This window comes from Chiloscyllium plagiosum, unplaced genomic scaffold (assembly GCF_037043375.1).
Source record: "Chiloscyllium plagiosum isolate Xiang-an unplaced genomic scaffold, Cpla_swu_hap1 HiC_scaffold_40, whole genome shotgun sequence".
NCBI lineage: Eukaryota > Metazoa > Chordata > Chondrichthyes > Orectolobiformes > Hemiscylliidae > Chiloscyllium > Chiloscyllium plagiosum.
The window spans coordinates 51,442,280-51,466,061 of NW_028270178.1; the positions used below are offsets into that span (position 1 = coordinate 51,442,280).

The 23,782-nt window shown below is 44.6% G+C and overlaps 1 protein-coding gene across 1 annotated transcript in view; it reads left to right on the top strand.

The window, feature by feature from the left end:
• LOC148138517 (putative G protein-coupled receptor 139) overlaps positions 1–23,364 on the top strand; it is a 66,882-nt gene extending 43,518 nt beyond the window's left edge. Inside the window, exon 2 of the mRNA XM_087981686.1 lies at positions 22,457–23,364. Coding sequence (XP_087837812.1) covers positions 22,457–23,364 — 908 coding nt within the window. The remainder of the gene's footprint in view (positions 1–22,456) is intronic.
• Positions 23,365–23,782: the final 418 nt, after the last annotated feature.

Below are 23,782 nucleotides of genomic sequence, written 5' to 3' on the forward strand. Positions count from 1 at the left end.
TAATTATAAATAATGGTTTAGAGACAGTAAAGGGATAAGTGGGAGAGCAGGAGTACGGTGTGGAAATGAAAGGCCAACTATCATTATATTGAGTTGGGTAGCAAACTCGATGGACCAAACGTACTACTGCACCGCCTATTTTATAGCTTCCCAAGGTTACTCACATTAACGGATATGTATATCGCGTGGGGCAAGTTCATTGCAGAGATTTTTTTCATGAACTAGAATGGGGAGGCTCAAAGTGTTGTATGATCTACTCCTTTCCCAATGTTTCTGTGCAGTCTGTGGGAAAGCTCGGTAAATGTTGTCACAAGCTCTCAGATGTGAGGAAGGAGGTTTCTGCAGGGTCGACAGGACTGTGTTCCCATTCCCTTTTCCGACACTGATGCCGAGGCTGGGTGTTCTGTCCGGTTTCATCCTTTCAGACCTCGGAGTAGTTTGATACAAATTAGTGCCTTGATTGACCGTTTCAGAGACCTTTGAAATGTTTATCACATGTCAGGGTCTTTGGAGTCAGTTTTAGGCCAGCCCAGAAAATCACGGGAGATTCACTTCCTAAAAGTACATTGGAGAAGGAAATTATGTTTACAATCCATATTGGCTTCAAGGTCACTGTTACTGACACCAGATTTTAGATCTCGATATTTTATTAATTGCTTTTAACTTCCACCCGCTGCCAGGTCATTAGCCTGGTCTGGATTAATAATCCAGTGACATTTCCACAGCACCATATCCACATGGGGATCGATCGGAAACCATACTGAACGGGTTACTTCTGTGCTGCTTGACACTCTGTCAAAAAGAACTCCCACCAATTTGGCTGTTATGATGGGACTGAGGGGGTAGTAATTGGTCAGTTTGTAATATTTACCGTCTTAGTGGACAGGACACAGCTGAATAATTTTCCACATTGCCAGGAAGATGTCAGGTTTGGAGCTGGAATGAAACAGCTTCCCCAGGGACACGGCTTGTTGTGCAGCACAAGTCTTCAGTCCTATTGCAGGAATGGAGTCAGGACCCATTGTCTGTGTCGTATCTACTGTGTTCAGCTGTTTCTTCATGTCACATGCAGCGAATCAAATTGGCTGAAGACTGCCATCTGTGATTTTGTGGGCATCATGATGAGAGTGAGGTGTATCATCGACTCAACACTTATGGCAGAGGATGGTGCAGATAAAACATCCTTCTCTTTTACACTGATGTGAAGGTCTGTTCTATTATTTAGGATGGGGATGTTTGTGGAGCCCTCTCCTCCAGTCATTTGTTTAATCGTCCATCACCATTTATGACTGACTGTGGCAGAACTGCAGGGCTTCGTTCAGATCTGTTGGTCAAGTCCGGTAGCTTTAATGAGTTAGCATCAGGTTAAGGTTCATGTGATTCTGACTCTGCCATGTTCACCCACACTCGTCACTGAGCCATAGATGGTGTTGATGGTAATGACAGACTGAGGTGTCATCCTGGCAAAAAGTAACAGGTTGTGGTTGAATGCAGGTCTGCTTCTCCTGCTGCTGTGGTCGACAGCACTACATAAATACGCAGTTTCGAGCTGCAATATCTGCAATGCAATTCTGCTGCCTGTTCCCCAATTCTCAGTGAGACCCATTCTCCCATCAGCCCTGCACTCAGTGACCTAACCTGGTTTCTGATGTGGAAATACTTCCATTTTCAAACTCCCATTCTGCTGAGGGTCTGTCTCCCCGGGTCTTGCTTCCAATCTGACACTTTCCACAAAAACATTTAACTGATCTTAATTCAAATGTTTATTTCAAATGTTTAATTCACCTGAATCTTTTTCCTTGAGAAATGCCATCTTCTGTGTTTAAAGTGAATGTGTTTCCTCTGTTTCTCTCCCTGACCATGATTAACATCTCTGTAGACAATAGACCATAGGTGCAGGAGTAGGCCATTCTGCCCTTCGATCCTGCACCATCATTCAATATGATCATGGCTGATCATCCTTAACCAGTATCCTGTTCCTGCCTTATTTCCATAACCCTTGATACCACTATCCCTAAGAACTCTATCCAACTCTTTCTTAAATGAATCTGGAGACTGGGCCGCCACTGCCCTCTGGGGCAGAGCATTTCACACAGCCACCACTCTCTGGGTGAAGAAGTTTCTCCTCATCTCTGTCCTAAATGGTCTACCCCATATTTTTAAGCTGTATCCTGCCTCCAGAGTGTCCAATCCTTTAATAATCTTACATGTCTCAATCAGATCCCCTCTCAGTCTTCTAAACGCAAGGGTATACAAGCCCAGTCGCTCCAGTCTTTCAGCGTAAGGTAGTCCTGCATTCCAGGAATTGACCTTGTGAACCTACGCTGCACTCCCTCAATAGCCAGAATGTATTTCCTCAAATTTGGAGACCAGAACTGCACACAATACTCCAGGTGTGGTCTCACCAGGGCCCTGTACAGCTGCAGAAGAACCTCTTTGCTTTTATACTCAATACCTCTTGTTATGAAGGCCAGCAATGTATTAGCCTTCTTCACTACCTGCTGTACTTGTATGCTTACCTTCATTGATTGGTGTACAAGAACATCCAGGTCTCTTTGTACTGCCCCTTTACCTAAGTTGATTCCATTTTGGTAGGTAATCTGCCTTCCTGTTCTTGCCACCAAAGTGGATAACCATACATTTATCCAAATTAAACTGCATCTGCCATGCATCTGCCCACTCAACTAACCTGTTCAGGTCACCCTGTAATCTCCTAACATCCTCCTCACATTTCACTCTGCCACCCAGCTTAGTATCATCAGCAAATTTGCTAATGTTATTACTAATACCATCTTCTATATTATTAATATGTATTGTAAAAAGCTGCGGTCCCAGCACTGATCCCTGCGATACCCACTGGTCACTGCCTGCCATTCCAAAATAGAGCTGTTTATCACTACTCTTTGTTTCCTGTCAGCCAACCAACTTTCAGTCCAAGTTAGTACTTTGCCCCCAATACCATGCGCCCTAATTTTGCTCACTAACCTCCTATGTGGGACTTCATCAAAAGCTTTCTGAAAGTCCAGGTACACTACATCTACTGGATCTCCCATGTCCATCTTCAGAGTTACATCCTCAAAAAAATCCAGAAGATTAGTCAAGCATGATGTCCCCTTCATAAATCCACGCTGACTCTGACCTATCCTGTTACTAATATCCAGATGTGTCGTAATTTCATCCTTTATAATCGACTCCAGCATCTTTCCCACCACTGATGTCAGACTGACTGGTTTATAATTCCCTTCTTTCTCTCTCCCACCTTTCTTAAAAAGTGGTCCAACATTAGTCACCCTTCAATCCGCAGGAACTGATCCCTAATCTATCGAACTCTGGAAAACAATTACCAACGCATCCACGATTTCTCGAGCCACCTCCTTCAGTACCCGGGTTCTAGACCATCAGGCCCTGGGGACTTATCAAACTTCAGATCTAACAGTCTCTCCAACACCAATTCCTGGCAAATATAAATTCCCTTCAGTTCAGCTCCTTCAGCCACTGTTACCTCAGGGATTGTTTGTGTCTTGCCCAGTGAACACAGATCAGAAGTGCCAATTCAATTCTTCTGCCATTTCTTTGTTCCCCGTAATATATTCCCCTGTTTCTGTCTTCAATGGCCAAATTTTAGTCTTAACCATTTTGTTTTTTGCCTTTCACAGACCTAAAAAAGCTTTTACTATCCCCCTTTATATTTTTGGCCAGTTAACTTCGTACCTCAGTTTTTTTTCTCCGCATATTTCCTTCTTAGTAATCCTCTTTTGTTCTTTAAAAGCTTCCGAGTCCTCAGTTTTCCCACTTATCTTTGCTGAGTTATACTTTTTCTGTTTTAACTTTATATGTTTCTTAACTTCCCTCGTCAGCCACGGCCACCCATGACTCCTCCTAGGATCTTTCTTCCTTTTTGGAGTGAACTGATCCTGCATCTTCTGCATTATACACTGAAGTATCTGCCATTGTTCTTCCACTGTCATCCCTGCTAAGGTATTGCACCATTGAACTTTGGTCAGCTCCTCCCTCATAGCTCCATTATTCCCTTTATTCAACAGAAATATTATCACTTCCGATTGTACTCTCTCCCTCTCAAATTGCAGATTGAAACTTATTGGATTCTGGTCATTACTTCACAATGGCTCCTTCACTTCGAAGTTCCTGATCAATTCTGGTTCGTTGCACAATACCAGATCCAGCATTGCCTTCCCCCTGGTCGGCTCCAGCTGTTCTAAGATTCCATCTTTCTTGGGGTCCAATACAATCCTGATTCTCCCGGTCTACCTGCATGTTGAAATCCCCAATAACAACTGTAGTAATATCTTTGCGACAGGCCAATTTCAGCTCCTCATTTCACTTATATCCGACATCCAGACTACTGTTTGGGGACCTGTAGATAACTCCCAAGAGGGTCTTTTTACGCTTAGAATTTCTCAGCTCTATCCACACTGACTCTACATCCCCTGACTCTAGGTTCCCCCCACTCAAGGGACTGAATATCACCTCTTACCAACAGGGCCATCCCACCCCCTCTGCCCGTCAGTCTGTCCTTACGATAGCACGTGTAGCCTTGAATATTCATTTTGCAAGCACTGTCCACTTGAAGCCACGTCTCAGTTATCACTAGAATATGGTATCTGCCAATTTTCAAAAGAGCCTCAAGCTCATCCATCTTATTTATCATACTTCACGCATTCATATTTAAAGTATTTTTTTAATTTGTTACTGCCCTCACTCTTCTCATCAACTCCTATTTCACGCAACCTGACAGTATGATCCCTTTTCGCGTTTTCTGCTTCATTGATACAGTTGTCTTTCTTGACTTCCCTTGTTCTAACTTTCCCTTCAATTTCCTTCTTCAACATCCAGTTTGTCCCCTCCACCCTCCACCACCACCCCCCCCCCCACCCCCACTTAGTTTAAACGCAGCTGTGTTGCAGTAGCAAACCTGCCTGCCAAAATGCTGGTCTCCAACCTATTAAGGTGCAAACTGTCTCTCTTGTATAATTTATGCTTACCACAAAACATACCCCAGTGATCCAAGAATTTAAATCCTTGCTTCCTGCACCAGTTCCCCAGCCACACGTTCAAGTCCATTATCTCCCTGTTTCTGGCCTCATCAGACTGAGGAACTGGAAACAACTCGGAGATAACCACCCTGGACATCCTGCTTTTCAGCCTTCTTCCTAGTTCTCCGAAGTCCCGCTGTAGTATGTTCCTCCTCTTCTTCCCAACATCATTTGTGCCAACATGTACCACCACGTTTGGCTCTTCACCTTAGTCCTTGAGGATTTCCTGCACTCTGTCTGTGATGTCTTTAACCCTGGCACCAGGAAGGCAACACACTACCCTTAAGTCCCGCCTGCTGCCACAAAACCCCGTCGGTTCCTCTCACTATGGAGTCCCCTATTACCGCGGCTCTGTGCGATGTCCGACTCTACCGCTCTGTCTCCACGCCAACTTTTGATTGACAGACCTGGCCGCCTGGCAGACTGGCAGTGTCATCTGTCTCTACTGTCTCCAAACGATTCAACTTGTTCCTGACAGGTACTTTCCCCGGAGTCTCTTGCACCTGTCCCCTCTCTGCCATCCACATCGTCTGCTCTCTTCTGCTCTCTTCTGGTATGGTCGGTGTAATATCCTCACTGAAGGTCTTGCCCAGAAAGATATCGTTCTCTCGGATCAGCCTAAGGTCCTCGAGTTCTTTCATCAGCGCTGAAACATGCTCGGTCAGTAGCTGAACGTGCACACACTTTCCACACTTAAACGAGCCATACAGACCAGAGTCGTTGACCTCCCACATCAAGCACTTAGCGCACTGAACCAGCTGGGCAGTCATGTCTTCATCCTCTTCAACTGTGGCGCAATCATTTCACTCAACCTCCTTGTCAAAGACTTCTGAGCAAAAGCCTCACTCTTCACTCCACAGTAACTTCCTTGGACCCAGTAGTGTCAATGATGTCAGCCTTATGTAGTTTCAGAGCCATTGAATTCTCTGGATTCCCAATCATCTTCACCCCATTGTATGTTTTCTCTTTTGGTCTGAGGCCTTATCACTCATGGCTGCCTTGTCCCTCAATGTTTGGCAATTCCTGTGTGCTGTGGTCCTTTGTACAGTGCACATACAATATGTTCAAATGCTGGGTCTGATGCCAGAACTTTTCTTTCCAATAATATGACAGACACTAACTTTGGAAAGAACCCAGCAGGCCAATATATTGAATTCCCGGAAGAAAGGGGATTAACTAAAATAAGTTGTGACATGAGAAGCAAGAATTTATAACACACATCCTGATAAGAATGAGACTAGAGTTGGGAATATCAGAAAAGGGGGAAAGTTGAGAGAAAGGGAAGGTATCACTTCAGATGAGGATCAAATAATGTTTTAATGCTTTATAAATTTTGTACATCATGTGCATCATTTTTCGTTAACTGTGTCTCCGTTGTTCATTCAGAATGTGTTGTACACATATGAAAAATTTTATTTATCTGAACACACACTGATTAAACAGTGTATATAAAATCATTTTTCCTCCATTTCAAACTGTCCTGTTGTCGTGCTAGTAGGACATATGAACACCAACTGGCATTCAAAAGACATGACCCACAGTCATAAAGAAGGACACCACATTGACTGTGACAACACACACTTCCTAGGACAAAGCCACGCACGAAACTTCTGAGAGGCATGACATTCTAGCCAGACGTACATCAATAAACATATCAATTTCGATCCTATCTACCTTCCCTTGAAAAAAACTGGAAATAACATCATGCGCCTTAAGAAACCAAGACCTATAAATAGAAAGACAGGACATACCAACAGTGCTTCACCAGAGCATCTTCCTGATGATGTTACCTAGTCATGGTGACGAAACATCTGAAAACAAGCCTTCAAGCTCAGCGAGCTCACTTACATACTTATAAATGGTTATTTTTCTCTTAATAGTGGAATTTGGGACTTCTCTGTCATTCATCTTTTAACAGGTTACGAGGCGAGGTGAGCTTTTCTGGGTGTGTGGTTTAAATTAACAGAGGGGTTAGACATCGACATCATAACGGTTTGAGGGCTTGTCGTATGGGATTTGAACAGATTTGGGATACAAAAGGTCCCAGCAGATTCCATCACTTGGCAGTTAGTGACCTAGATCTTCAAATAAAACAGGTGCCAAAATTCATTTAATTTTGCTTCCTTGTGGTTAGTTAAATGAAAAGAAATGGCTTTTAACATTACTAAAGAGGTTCTGAGATTTGAAGATGATTCACAAGTTTGCCGACAAAGTTTAGAAAGACAAAGGAAGGGCATACTTTTAGAATTAACATGTAGATTAGAATTGGGTTTCACCAGGGACAAAAGGAAAGCTGTCACCATAATGGAGTTGGTCAAGCACTTTGGTGTATCAGAAAAGCAGAAAACTGCAGTCGAGTTGGAAAAAAACTTAAGTTGCAAGTGGGGCAATTGGAGTTAGAAGATAAAGAGAGAGACTGAAAGAGGTAGGTAAGTAACAGGTAGTAATAGAACCAGCACCTTTCTTGCCAATTCCTGTATTCGTAGAACCTTTCACGTGGCTTATGATTAATTGTGGAGCTCCCCTTTCTAAAGTAAAAGTGGAAACCACTATTTGCTGATCATAATGGATGTGTCTACCAGATTTCCATGGATAATTCCATTATGGGGTGTTAAGGCAAAAAGGGAGGTAGAGGAGTTGTTGGTACCTTTACTCACTGTGAGCTACGCAGTGTGATTCAGACAGACCAAGGGTCTCATTTTTCCCGCTCAGCTGTTTACGGACGTCATGGATAGCTTCTGCACGCAGCAGTTTAAATCAAGTGCATCGCATCCCGAATCCCAGGGGGCCTTGGAAAGTCGGCATCAGAAGCTGAAGACAATATTAACAGCGTACTGTCAGAATTACCCAAATGATTGGAATAAGGGCGTCTCATTATATTGTTTGCCATTGGAGATGCCCCAAATAAATCTGCTCACTTTCCATCCTTTGAGTTAATATTCATATATGAAGTGAGAGGTCCTTTGAAATTAATTAAATTTAAATTGACAGGACCGAAGTCGGAGATCTCACACTTGGATGATGTATCTGAGGTAAGGGAGAAATTAGATGGAGTAGGTGAGTTAGCTAAACAACACCTGAAGAGGGCACAGCATGGAATGAAGCAGGTGACAGATAAAAACGCTGAAACTTTGACGATTTCCCGTGGGATGACATATTAGTATTGCCAGCAGTGGTAGGAAATCCCTTCAAAGCCAGGTTTAGTGGCCCCTTTCCAATTAAAAAAATGTTGAGTCAGTTAAACTATCTGGTAAAGGTACTGGATATGACAAAAAAATGCCAGAGAATGTCATGTGAATGAATAATGCTCCAGATACATTTAAGCCTGAGGAATAGAGTTGTGGCCAGCTGAATAAATTGTGCAGTTTATCTGTATGATGTAGTGATCTTTATCCAGTGATGGAAAGCTCACATGTTAGAGTTGTCAAAGCATGTTGAATGATTGCAAGAAGCAAACTTGGTAATAAACTTAAAGGAAACAGAATTCGCGAAGGCAGAGGTGATGTTCTTGGGACATTACATTGGCCATGGAAGGTTGACTCCACGGAACACAAAGACGAATGGCTTTGAGGAATTTCCACGACCATCCTCGAAGAAAGAGGTGCTTCGATTTTTGGAACTGAGTGGATTCTATCGGAAGTTTGTTGCAAACTTCAGCAGCGTATTGGCACCCCTGATGGATTTATTAAAGACGAACACAGAATTGTGGTGGACAGAACAATGCCAGGAGGCATTAGAGGATTTTAAAGCCGGATTAATCATCCCACCAGTTTTAGCTGCACCAAATATTTTGAAAAATTTGAAAATTGTATTTGTTGCTTGGGGTATAGGTGTCGGAGAAATGTTGATACAGCAAGATGATGTTGGAATTGAATGGCCAATTAGCTACTTGTCGAAAAAAATAATATCCACCAGAAAAAAAAATACAAAATCTCCCTTATTGAAAAAGAATGATTAAGTTTCGCACGGGACTAACAATATTTTGATGTTTGGATTAGTGGTGTTGGAAGAGCACAGCAATTCAGGCAGTCCGAGGATTTTGCCTGTCCTTGGATGCTGCCTGAATTGCTGTACTCTTCCAGCACCACTAATCCAGAATCTGGTTTCCAGTATCTGCAGTCATTGCTTTTACCTCAATATTTTGATGTTTATATGACAAACAAATTGTCAGAGATGGTTGTGGACAACGACAATCCTCTCGCATTTTTTTAATATTTAAAGAACAGAATATGAGACTATTTCATTGGTGTCTTATGTTACCGACTTTAACCTTACAAAACGTACATGCAGTGGGTCCTAAAATGCGATAGCAGATGTGTTATCCTAGATTTAAAGGAAAACGTTTCGATAAGATTTGACTTATTGCAGTGTTATATATGTGTGCAGAATTAATATGTATGGTATGGCTGAGATTAATACTTTTGGAATTCATAATAATGGGATTAAGAATTAGAGGAAAAGAAATGAAACCATTTTTTCATTCTGCTGGTTCATGTGTTTTTTTTTCTGAAGCGGGGAGGTCTTATGAAGCCGAAAGCATGTCCGTTCACTTTCAGACAGAATGGGTTTTGCTGAATAGAAAGTACAGCCACAGATGCCAGCTAAAGGTCACTCTGTTCCACATGTCACCATTAGCTGGGAAATGGATACCTGAATTTTGGTTTCTGTTTTGACAACAATTCAAATAAAACCAAAGAGTTTAAATAACGCTCAGGAAACCAGAAGCCAACGGAATTTGAATATTATTGTTTGGACACCTGGAAAGCAATCAAATTATGAGAATTATTGTATCATGGGGAGTATATAAACCCAGCATTTTGAACTCTAGAGGGAGAGCCACTGCCATCCAACAGCAGTGTAACTGCTATAGAGCAGGAGTGCTAACTGGTCATCTCAAACACTTTCTATCAAATATACATGTCCATTTAAAAGCTACTTGCAATATAAAAAAACATGACCCAGGGAGATCAGCAGCTGGAAGAGTGAACACAGCAGGGAAGATAGATTCTGTGTGGTCTTGAGATTGTAATGTTTAATATGTGGGTTGTTGGAACAGCATATTTTTACAGAGTTGGAGTCAGATAGTAAGCAGCTAAGAAAAGAGGGGCGTGTATTTGTGAATAGTTGTTGTTTAGTATTCACTATTAAAGATAAGAAACTAACTTGTTATTTTTTGTTTAAATAGTGGAATGTAGGAGATCTGTGTTGCTCATATTTTAAAAGATTACGAGCTTTTCTGGGTGTTTGGCTTTAATTAACAGAGGGGTTCTACTCTACTTTGTAAATGTCCACCCACGCTCACCCCATTTCCTTGCAGTTGGCCCATATCCTTCCAGTCCTTTCCTATTCACATATTTATCCAAATGCTTTTGAAATGTTGTTAATGTACCCCCTCAGCCCCATCTGCTGGCAGCTCAACCACGTACCATCTCTGGGTAAAGAAGTGACCCCCCCCCAGGTTCCCTTTTATTCCTTCCACTTTAACCTTAAACTGATCCCATCCAGTCCTCAATTCTCTCCACCTTGGAAGAAGACTGAGAGCATTGACCCTATTCATATCCCTCGTGATCTTATATAGCTCTATTAGGACACCCTACACGCTATTAAAATGTCCTAGCTCGTCCAACATCTCCCTATAACTCAGACCATCGGGTCCTGGCAACGTCTTTGTGAATGTCTTCTGCACTATTTCTAGTTTAATAACATCCTCCTGATAACAAAGGTGACAAAACTGAACACAATACTCCAAGTGCGGCCTTACTAAAGTTCTGTGTAACTGCAACATAAATTCCCAACTTCTATACTCAATATCCTGCCTGATGAAGGCCAGTGTGCCAACAGCCTTCTTCACTGCCCTCTCTATATGTGACTCCACTCTGAGAGAACAGTGCACCTGAACACCAAGGTCTCTCTGCCCACTACACCCATTAAGGCCCTCTCATTCACCGTGAAACTCCTACCTTGATTTGATTTTCCATAATGCAAGACCTCACACTTCAAAATTCAATTTCATTTGCCATTTCTCGGCCCACTTCCCCACCTGATTACAGTCCTGCTGCAACTTCTGATAAACTTCCTCACTGAACATGCTCCCACTCACTTTAGTGTCATCTGCAAACTTACTAATCATATCTTGTACATTCTCAACCAAATCATAGATAACAAACAGCAATGGACCTAGCCTCCAGTCTGACAAGCACCCTTCCACTAAACCCTCTGCTTCCTACCATCAAGCCAACTGTGTATCCAATTGGCCCAGCATTCCATGTGATGTAACCTTCCTGAGCAGCCTGCCATGTGGAAACTTATCAAAGGTCTTACTGAAATCCATAGAGACTATGGCTGCTGCTCTGCCTTCGTCAACTTTCTTGGTCACTTCATCAAAGAACTCTAACAAATTTGGGAAGCATGATCTCCCACTCACAGGTCTATGTTGACTGCTCCGAATCGAACCCTGTGTATGTAATGGGTGCAGACAATGGTGTGATGTCCTTCATTGCACGATGATTCGAGTACATAAGTAAAGCCATCTTCCTGCTGTTGTAGAGCCTTGCTGAGAGAGCATTAGGGACACTCTCTACAGAGTTGATCTCCTTTGTAAGGAATTATCTCCTTGCCACAGATACGGGTGATGGAAACATGAGGATAGAGTGAAGATGCTGAGTGTTTAATCTGTAGAACTGTGAGAGATGAAGAAATGGTGATGCTGAAACGCGAGGAGTGGCAGTGATCACTTATTTCCAAAAGAGACATTGATGGGGTGAGAAATTCCATACTTTACCCAGGATTGATTGATTTGATTTATTGTCACGTGTACCTCAGTACAGGGAAACACTTTATTTATGAACAGTGGAGGCAGGTCATAGTAAGGATGAACTGGCAGATCATAGGGTGGAAATAGGCTTGGACAGAAGAAGGCGTTCAGGTTACACTGAACAGGACGTGCACTAGACAAGATCAACATGAATAATGCCATCATTATTTGAACTTAGAGAGTCCATTCAACAGTCTAACCTTCCATCTGAAACAGGTAGCCAATCCCACCAGCATCCGCCCTACATAGAAACACCAGGCTGTCTTCTCCGAGATGAAAGATGCCTTCTTGAGACTTCACACAAGACATATGGCTTCCCTCCTCACCACTAGAAAACCACGTTAAGTGTGTATCATGAGCGACGGCGCCACAAGGAACAACGTGGAGCAATCTGTCTGTGCAGCCTCTGCTCCACTTGGTCATCATATTAGAGCATCATAAGGAGACAGTGAGGACTGTGGGTGCTGGAGAACAGAGTGAGACAGTGGTTTGCTGGAAAAGCACAGCAGGAGAGTCGACGTTTTGGGCATAAGCCATTCATCAGGATCAGCATCAATTATCTCATTCTGTCCCCGTGTAAGTGCATTGAGGTGGGAATGGCCTCCTGCTGTTCCTGTGTAAGTGACTCAAGGGATTGAATGGCTTCTTCATCGTCGATTGGACAGGGCCAAGAGCCTGATTGGGTTACCCCTGGTTTCTGTTTGACAGCTCGATGTGGTGGCAAGTGTGATGATGTTGCAGCTTTAAGAGGTTATTTTGTCCTGGTTTCTTTTAAGAGAGAGATTGAATGCTCGTTACCAAGCTGGCTAGTTAAGATCACTTGAGTAAACAGCGAGGGAGGCCTTGGGTTTATTTTAATGAAGACTGAATGGGTTTGGCCAGCTCTCATAGATTAGGATCTCTGGGTTTTGCTTTCTCAGTAATAACAGAAACTATTGGGGTCTCCACAGAGTTGGAAGCTTCAGTGAATGTCTCCTGGCTGCTACGCTCTCTTAATTTTCTCTTGATGCTGTTTTTAATTCCTGGATTGGAGAAATATTTGTGACATTCTGTGTCTGAATATTCCTTTTTGCCAAGGGCTGTGGTTATGCGATTTTCCTGTATTGGAACAGTTCATTAGTAATAGCTCCACGATCTATTATTCTGTTAACTTGGCCAATAGAATTAAGTTATTCTAAATTTCCCTTTCCTTGGTTTAATTTTATCTTCCGTGTTTAAATAAATGGTGTTTTGCTTCACAACGAGTAGTTTGACCAGTCACATTGCATCTGGAACAGACAGTTTACATTTCATTTAAAATATGAAAATATTAGAGTCTAGGTTACCGCCCTCAAATATTTTTGAGGGGCTCTGGCGTGGTCCATCACACTAGACTCCTTCTCTTCCTGAGTAATAGGCTGGAGGCACTGAATGGGCTGTCACTGTTCTTCTCCAATAGTGACAATGGGCTGAATGATTTCCTCATATTCCTGTGAAACCAGCGTGAGCTGCTGAATGAACTCTTGTTTTACTGTGGCAATGTGCAGTGTCAGGCAGTGCTGTTACATGAATGTTACAGACACTTTAACAGAAAAAAAACCTGATTGGTGTCTGGGTCTTGCTGCACATGGACAGAGACCGGTTCAGGAGCTGACGAGGGACAAAATGTTCTGAACATTGTGGAATCTTCAGTGACCATCCCCACTTCTGATCTTATGGTGGGGAGGATGGGGGCGGGGAGACATTGATGAAGAAGCTGAAGATGTTTGTGAAGAGGAAGCTACCCTGAGGATCTCGCACAGAGGTGACCCAGGACTGAGATGATGAAAATCTTCCTTTGTGCCATGTTTGACCCCAAACACTGGAGAGTTTACTCTGATTCCCATTAAGTCCAGTTTTGTTAAGTTCCTTGATGCCAGCAGAAGTTAACCACTGCCTTGATATCCGGGCCAGTCATTTTTGTCTGAACCCTTGTGTCAGCCTCTTTTGTTCTTATCAAGCGTTCATGGTATAGGAGCAGCAAGGGTTTTCTTCAAACAGGTGGTATTGAATGTCAGGATTTCTGTTCTCAACACTGTTCGGGGAGCTAGATGACTGAAAGTGTTTCAAGACAAGGTCGATGGATATTGACCTGTCAGAGAATTGAGGGCTATGAAGAATTGGGAATGAAAGAGGATTTGAGACCAAGAGCAGATCAGCCACGATCTTAGGGAAGGACAAGGCAGGCTTGGGGAGTGAACGACCTCCCCTGTTTCTAATGTACTCACATTCTGTTATTGGAAAGTTAGTGGGGGTTATTTTCATGAATGTGCAAATACTGAATATTGCAGCCAGGGAGACCAGAGGATTTTGTGAGTCATCTGTGGGTGAGGTAAGTTGTCTGTATTCTCAGTGAATTTGGGTCTACAACATGACCAACAAATGAAGCACAAGTTGCAGAGAGGGGAAATTTTGTAAAGTGAGATGAGGGGCCTCTTTCATACCCAGCCTGGGTTTTCCAATTACATTTCCCAAATCACCTCAAAGCGTGTGGGACTGTCTTGAAGGGCTGAATGGTCTCCTCTGTTTCTGTGCATCAGGTTATAGATGTAAGTAGCCTCCAACTGCACCTGTCTAGTAGGTTTGAGGGGCTGAATGGAACACAGAAACATGGGACTGAAGAGCAGGAGTGGGTCATTAGATACTTTGAGCCATCTCCACCAGGCAGTAAGATTGTGGTTGATCAGGTTGGGGTCTCAGCCCCACTTTCCTGACTGTACCCCATTATCCGTGACTCACGTCCCTGTCAAATATTTAACTAACACAGTTTTCAGTCCATGTGAACATCGAGGCACAATACAAACTTCCAGTGAAGAGATTTCCCACTTGAAAGGTCCTTTAAGAATTTTTCGTCATTCTTCTCAGAGAATCAGAGAGTCCTGCAGAACGGAAACAGACCCGTTAGTCCATCTGTTCACTCCGGTCAGATATCAAATCTGATTTAGTCCCATTTGCCAGCATTTGGCCAATATTCCTCCTGTGGTTGTACCCAACTTGACCAGTTCCTCTGACAGCAATTTCTGTACACACAACACTCTCTGTGTGAAACATTTATCTTCAGGTCCTTTCTAAATCATTCGCCCTCTCGCCTTCAACCTATGCTCTCTTGTTCTGGACTCCCCTATACTGGGATCAGAACGTGGCTATTCAGAATATCCATGCCCCTGATGATTTTATACACCTCTATAATGTCACCCTTCAGCCTCTTACACTCTAGGGGGAAACACCTCAACCTAATCAACCTCTCCCCGAAGCTCAGACCTCCAGTCCTGGGTCATCTGTCTAAATCTTTTCTGCAGACAACCGAGTTCTGCGCAGTATTCTTAAAGTGGCCTCACCAACATCCTGGGAGTGTTGGATTTGGCTGTATTCCCTTTGCTTTAGGCAGTGAGGAGATTCCAGTGAATTCTGGTCAGGGATCACCCAAAGGGTAGCACGGTGGTTAGCATTGCTGCCTCACAGCACTAGGGAATTGGGTTTGATTCCAGCCTTGGTTGACTGTTTATGTGGAGTTTGCACATTCGCCCCTTTTCTGTGTGAACTTCTAATGGGTGATCCAGTTTCCTACCACAAACTGTGTAGGTTCGGTAGATTGGTCATGCTAAATTATCTGTAATGTTCAGGGATATCTAGGTTACGTACATTCGTCAGAGGTAAATATAGGGAAATGGATTGGGAAGGTGGATATGGACTTGTTGGCCCGAAAGGCCTGTTTCCACACTGCAGGGATTCCATTAAAATAAGAATGGTAACGATGACTTCAGAGTTTTTTTTAGCTCGCACACATTGCTGTGATGAGGAAAAATGAAGGAGTGAGAGTGCAAGCGGCCATTCCTTCTCAGGCAGATTACATTTTCTCCCACTCTGAGCTGAATCACACAGGAATGTCATCCTCTCCCAAACTGTACCATGTGAGGTTTCCTTGTACATTGTCCAAACTATGTCCCCATCACATTCCCTGTTCCATGTAGGTGCACCATTGCTGCTGTCATACACAGAGCCATACCCTTAGCAGAAAATGGTCTCGGTCATTTTGAAATATGTTTACACATCCCTGCGTCATTAAAAAAATAAAATGTTTAATTTATTCAGAATACCTGTGTTAAAATGAACGCATTTTTTAAACAAATACAGAAATTGCTGGAAAAGCTCGCCAGGTCTCTCAGTACCCAGATGCTGTATTTGTACCAGCCTCCACCACATCCTCTGGCAGCTCATTCCATACACACACCACCCTCTGTGTGAAAAGGTGCCCTTTAGGCCTCGTCAAAACCTTTCCCCTCTCACTTTCCACCAATGTCCTGTAGTATTGGACGCCCCGAACCTGGGGAAAACCCCTGACTACTCACCCTATCCATGACCGTTCTGATTTTATAAACCTTTACTGCTGCGAAATGTGACTTCAATCAACACGAATGGCTGTACTTTCAGTCATCCTGGGCCTAAATTCTGAAATTCAATACTGACTCCTCTTCTTTCTCCATCAAGTCACAATTCTAAATCCATTTTAATTAGTTTGTTCAGATGTATCCTGAGACACTTCTGTGGGATTTGCACCTGGACCTTTGTGCCCGGAGGTAGGGACACTAGCATCACTCGGCAATACCCATAAAGCTGTAACATTATTCTCCTGTGTGTTTGTTCATCAGCCTGTTCTAACATGCTGGGACATACCTCTGCAACAGGCAGGACTTGAATCCAGTCCTTCTAGTCCAGAGCTTGGAGCACTACCACATAAGTTCAGGAATTGGAATCAAATCCACAGATCTGGCTCAGAGGCAGGGACACTACCCAGCACACTACCATACCCAGATCGGTGTGGATGTATTACAATCAGGTTACCATTACTGAATTACATAAAACAATTTGTATTATTAATCAAATGCAAGATATTTGTCTCAACTGTAGGATGTTGTGTGTATGTGCTGTGCCATCGAAATTAACTATGACCATCTTTAATCGCTATTATCTGTAGTCTGCAATATTCGGGAAAGAAATCCTGCAGACACACTCTGCCCAATGAAGGGTCTCAAATAGATATTTATTACTGAACAGCAGAGACGAAGGAAGAGCTCAATTTCTGGTCCCAAAACACCGATCACTCTTAACCAACTCTAACGTGCGACTGCCTCCTTCCGAAACCAATGAAATGATCCCTGGCCGGTTATTACTGTCCAGCCTCTCCTCCTCACTGACTGTGTCTTCAATCTGTCTCACCCACCCCCCCCCCCCCCCCCCCCCCCCACCACCCTCCCCCTCCATCCACACAAGGCAACCCAAGCTCGGGGTCTTTGTGAAAATCAAGGCCGGAGTGTGCAGGCCTCCTGGAGAGGGGGATGGGCATTTTAAAACTGAAGGGGGTGGGTGAGGTGGAGTTTAGATTGGATTAATGCGAAGTATTGGATTTGCTAAATCAAACAAGAGCAGGATCTATCCAATTAAAAGCAGGGCCTTTGGCAGTGTTGTAGGACAGAGACCTAGGCCGTCAGGTATAATTCTTTAAAATTTGCATCTGTACAGATAGTGTGGTTAAGAAGGTGTTTAACACACTTGTCTTCATTGGTCAAACCTTTGAGTATTGGAATTGGGACGTCATGTTGAGGTTGTACAGGACATTGGTGAGACCTCTTCCGGAATACTGTGTCCAGTCTGGTCACCCTGCCCGCTCATTCCATAGGCACATCACCCTCTGGGTGAAAAAGCTGCCCCTTAGGTCACTTTTAAATGTTTCCCCTCTCACCTTAAACCTACGTCCTCTAGCTTTGGTCTCCCTGTACCCTTCAAAAACACCTTGACTATTCACTTTGATATTATTGACCTTGATATAATTAAGATGGAGAGGGTTGAGAACAGATTAACCTGGATGTTTCTGGGAATGGAGGGAGTGAGCTATAATTAGAGGCTGGTAGGCTGGGACTTTTTGCACTGCAGAGTATGAGATTAAGGGGTAGCTTTACAGAGGTTTATAAAATCATGAGGGGTACAGATAAGCTGAAGGGCTGATGTCTTTTCCCTAGAGTTGGGGATTCAAAACTGAGGGATATTTTAAGGTGCGAGGAAAAAGATTTACATAAGTCATGAGAGGTAATTATTTTAGACAGAAGCTGGCTTGTGTGTGGAATGAACTTCCAGAGGAAGTGGTGAAAGCAGGGACAGTTACAATGTTTAAAGGACATTTAGATCAGTCCATGGATAAGACATCAGTTTGCATGGTGCTGTGAGCAGCTGCCGTCCCCCTCCCCCTCTCTGAATGAATCCCTGTCGGTTTTCACCCTCTGCCAATGCCTGTGCAGTGGCATGTGGACGCCAGCAGAGGGTGGCATTGCATCACTTTAAGCAACACAGAGACTGCCAGACCTGCCCCTCACAGAGACACACTTACACACACACGGGGATGGTTAGGACACGGCGTGAAGCTCATTGGTAACTTAAATGAAACATAAAGAAATGCTCAATTCGCCTCGTAAACTGTTAAAATTTGAGTGACAGATCTACCAAATCCCACTGTTAAAATAAAAACATCAATTTATTTTTTAACTCTGAAAGTGAACATTTTACATTAACTATTCACAACTCTGGGACTCCCTTTCCCTTAACTGCTTATTTCCCGACTCCAGCTCTATGACAATATATTGTTTCTGGGTCTGTCATCCTGTCATATCACAGGTGCTTGTCAGCTCAGTTCAGAACAGCATTCACCCTCGCTTAAAGGTACAGTACACGCTTTCAACTTCATCACATTATACCCTGGTGAATATCGATAAGCAGAACCTATCCGGATTTCTTTTGCTCTGTGGTTTTATCAATATTTCATTTGCTCCGTCTGGTGTGTGTCAGGACTTTTGTTGCTCCATTGACAACATGTCATTATTCGACTTTGTCCATAGGAATATATCAGTATTTCACTTGCTCACACTCGTGTATGTGGGGCTGGATTTCAGTTGTTTCATGGGGACTGTGACGCTATGACAATCTCAATGTTTGTAGATGGCACCGAACCTGGAAGGACTCTGAAGTCTATGGAGGAGAGTGTAGAACTGTAACAGGACAGTGACACGTTGGTGTAGTGTTCAGTGGTATGGCAGATGGGGAATAATGCAGAGCAGTTTGAGGTGATACACTTTGGTAGGAAAGACAATGAAAGACAGTTTAAAACAGGCTGTGCCATTATAAAGGGGGTACGGGAACAGAGAGTCCCGGGTGTATATGAGCACAGATTGTTGAAGATGTCAGGACAAGTGGGGAGAGCAGTAACTATCACAGATTAGTTTCAGTATCTGAGCTGTTTACAGGGGGAGGTGTAGGAGGGTGACTCCCTCCTACACCTCCTGGGAGGTGGTGGTGACGATGTGTTGTGAGCCCACCCTCCTTCCCACCGAGACCGTGGGGATTCCATTTGTACCAGCTCAACACAAAAGGGAGATGTCATCAGGGCGACGGCATCTCAGTTGTGCCGGGGAGAAACGGAGCTGCCAGTGGGTTTAAAGTGAGAATTGCCCTTCACTGAACATTGCTCCTTACTCGGTCGGTGGGACCTGGATGTTTCAGAATCTCCACACGAGGTGTCCCTCTCCTCTACAGCTCATACCATGGTCCTCGCCACATGGCAGGGAGAGGGGGATGAGGGAACGGATATCGGGCATTCCACCACCCGGATAGGCCCTTCCTGTCCTATTCCAGGCTGTTTCTCCTGGGATGCGAGAAAGAGAGGGAGAGAGGGAGGGTGGGAGTGGGTGGCCCTGCTGTTAGTGCTGGTGTAGGTGGGGGACATGGTCATGGTGAGGTGTCCGGAGGGAGTCAGTCCACAGTGTTGTATCCATGCAGTGTTATTAATGTGGTGGTGGGGGTGGGGGGGGGGGGTGTAAAGTGGAGGAAGAGAGAAAGAGAGAGAAAGAGACAGACAGAGACAGAGAGAGACAGAAACACAGAGAGAGAGAAGGTGCTGCATGCGGCAGTGAGAATGGTGGACCATGAGCCTTGTTCGGGGGTCGGTGTTGTAACAGATACACAGTGAGTGTGAGGGAGCAGAGAGAATACGGTGACCCTTATCCTGACAGAGCAGGGAAGGTTATTGATACTTGTCCTGTACTGCTGGGCATTTCTTCAGACCGCAGATACTGCACTGAGCTGGGTGGTGAGCTCAGACCATGCTCGGTGGCTCTGGTGGTGTGGCCCACTCTGGGAAGAGATTGCCCCCCCCTCTGTACTAGCCCATTCACCAGGACCTCCGTGCTCCTGTCGACAAACCGTGGTGTAATTGCCCCTTATCTGCCATGCTCGGGGTAAACTGTGCAGGGCAGCTCCTAACAGAGAAAGCTCAACCGTGTGCTCAGTGACCTTTTAAAGGTGGCGCCAGCGTCATGGATCATGGAATATCCCGGGACACCCGGGCGATTGTGAGTACCTCCAGCCATATTGGGTGGGAGAATCGGGCTGGTATTGAATGAGAGGGACACCATGGGGTGGGTGGTTAATGAGGTGAGTTCGATAAGATAACACCAGGAAACTAGCTCGGCCTAGTGTAGATGCTCCCTCCGTCACAGTCAATGGAAATGGCACTGAGACAAATTATTGTTACATTTAGCCCAATGAGTCAAAGACTCTGCTGACCCGACACCCAAATACAAAGCTGCAGAACAAATACTCATCCAAAACTCTGCATCATCTGACCTCCAACCAGTATCATTTCATCTACAATTCCTGGAAACACTTATGTTACAGGATGCTGTTAAAATGTTTTCATTTCTGCATTCTAAAACCTGGGAACACATCCTTCCATAACACTGTCTCTCAGTGTCCCCCTCTCTGTCTATTTCCCATACCCCTTACATTTGTTATTGTTAAACTGATTCTCCCTCCATCTCTGTATCTCTTTGGCAGTGATGTTCACACTCACAGCACCCCCTTGTCAGGGCACAATGGAGATATGGAGTTGTAAATGGACGTGAGCTGCACATCCTGTCCCTTCCAGCCCGGGCTGCAAGTTTCCCCACGCTGGGCTGTGATCTAACAGTTTTACAGACCAATGCACTGGGGTGGGATACACAGTCCTACATTCTGGGAGGGTAACTGCTCCTAGTTTACAGAAAGTGCACTGGGGTGGGGTACACAGTCCTACATGTTGGGAGGGTAACTGCTCCTGGTTTACAGATTAATTCACGGGTGACCACTGCACAGGTCACTGTGCTGGTCACACTATCTGGTTGAGGTTTATAGATAATGCCCTGCTGTGGTCTGCACAGCTCACCGCGCTGGACAGATATCTACTACGGGGTTTCGATCAATGCACTGCTGTGGTCTGCACTTCTCACCGCGCTGGACAGATAAGTGGTCTGGGATTATAGGTCAATGCCCTGATCTGATCTGTGCAGTGCTCCACTCTGGACAGATTGCTGGGTTGTACTGAGCAGGACACTGGCCTGGTCTGCACAGTGTTCCACGGTGAACAGATATTGCCTCTGGGTTGATGGTGTCTGGGCTGGTTCTGTGAGGTGGATTGAGAATGCGGTATATCTTACCATTTCAGCTGATCTGGCACTGCCTTTCGTTCCCTTCCTGTGATTGGACCCTCCGTCTCTCACCCCATTAATGTTACAGTGTGCCCAGGCACAGTACATCATGTTGGTGGGGTGGGTAGGGGGGAAAGGTGATGGACAGGTCAAGGAGTTCCCCGGAACGTTCTGTCCCTGACATTCTATAACTGACATTCCCCGGAACGTTCTGTCCCCGACATTCTATAACTGACATTCCCCGGAACGTTCTGTCCCCGACATTCTATAACTGACATTCCCTGGAACGTTCTGTCCCCGACATTCTATAACTGTCATTCCCCGGAACGTTCTGTCCCCGACATTCTATAACTGCCATTCCCCGGAACGTTCTGTCCCCAACATTCTATAACTGACATTCCCCGGAACGTTCTGTCCCCGACATTCTATAACTGACATTCCCGGAACGTTCTGTCCCCGACATTCTATAACTGACATTCCCCGGAACGTTCTGTCCCTGACATTGTTTGTGAACGGCCGGACGTCAGTGAATTGAACAAACGATAAGATCCCGAGGGACGAGATCCCGTTCCAGGGAGAAGGAGACACTGTTCCGAAGGCCCCTCAGGCAGTAAAAGGGGTTAATACATTTTCCCTGCGTTTACATTTCTTCACAACACAGGATCGACAATTTAGACCAAAATACGAGAATTTCCAAACTCCATTTGTCTTCAAGAAACTGGGAGAGGATCCTTCAGTAACGTGACGTTTCCACCTTCCGTATTAGGAACTGGGAAGGAGTGACCTGTGTCTGCTCTCGAGTGATCGAGTGTGTGGGAATGTTCGAGAAACCATCTGTCCTTATGGATGTGTCTCTGTGTGTTTGGGGAGGGAGGGTTTCTTGTGGTTTATGTCATATTTTTGTCAGTAATTCCGACCTTCCCATTTGTTATTCCAGCTCCAATTATTTTATTAAATCCCAGAATATAGGGACACATTTGAAAATCTCACTGGGTCCCCGATCAAACGGGTCCCTTTGCCTCCAGGCTGATGGATAATGGGTTTGTTTTCCTTCCTCACAGTTAACGTAGTGACCATCTACGTCCTGCTTTATAAAGATTGTGGATTGTCTCCATGTGTCAGACGTTACCTGGGGGCCATGGCAGCGGCGGATCTCCTGGTCATTATCCTCGACCTGATCCTGAGACACATTCCCATTGTTTATTGGAAACAGTTTTATTTCCTGTACTCCGTCCCCGTGTGTAATATCCACGCCGTCCTGCTTTATGCAGCCACTGACTGCTCTGTCTGGTTTACCGTCACTTTCACCTTTGATCGGTTTGTGGCTATTTGTTGCCAGAAGCTGAAAAGTAAATATTGCAGTGAGAAGACGGCGGCTGTGGTTCTGGGAGCAGTGACTGTGCTGAGCTGTTTAAAGAACATTTTCTGGTATTTTATGTTCACGGCTCGGTATTCGCTGGGGAACAATCCCTGGTTTTGTGCTGTAACAGCCATTGTTGTATTCTCCAGTGTCTGGGTCACAATCGAGTCCCTCCACCACATTCTAACCCCGTGTGTCCCATTTCTCCTGATTCTGCTGCTCAATGTTCTCACCGTCAGACACATTGTAGTGACCAGCAGAGCCCGCAGGAGACTCCGCGCTCACACCAATGGTGACGCTCAGTCTGACACTGAAATGAAAAACCGAAAAAAATCCATCATTTTACTGTTTGTGATCTCGGCCAATTTCATCCTGTTATGGTCATCGTTAATGGTGTATTCTCTTTGGTACCGGATGTCGTGGATTGTGGATACCCCTGTGAATCTCCATTACTTTGTGCAGGAATTGGGCTTCATGCTGCAGCTCCTCAGTTGCTGCACAAACACCGCGATTTATGCCGTGACCCAGACTAAGTTCAGGCAGCAGCTGAAGAATGTTCTGAAATATCCCTTCACCCAAATCCATCCATCACTCAAATTCCCTCATTAATCAATCAATCCGGGATTTTCTCATTTCAGTTCAGTGTTTCAGCGATGGAGCAGCCTGTCGCTATGGTAACAGACTGAGGGTAGCGCTGGTTTGTTCATCCTTATCCCACAGTGGGGTTACAGGGAAACATTTCAATGTTTCTCACAACTCAGGGGCCGGTGAGAAAAGGCACCATCCCACTGACTGTATCCATCACTTCCATTTGTAACCAATAAAAATGTTGATTAAAGCGTACCGAGCAGCATAGTGACCAATGTTGTTGTGTGTCTTTGTGTTGGAGAAGCTGAGCTGGAGAGAGACAGACTCAGCTCCAAGTCCTGGTCCTCAAGGAAGTGGAGGGCACCGTGCCCTGAGCTCAGGAGCTGGGTTTAACTCCCTCTGTCCCTCCCAATCCAACCTGACCTCCCCATTTCCTCTC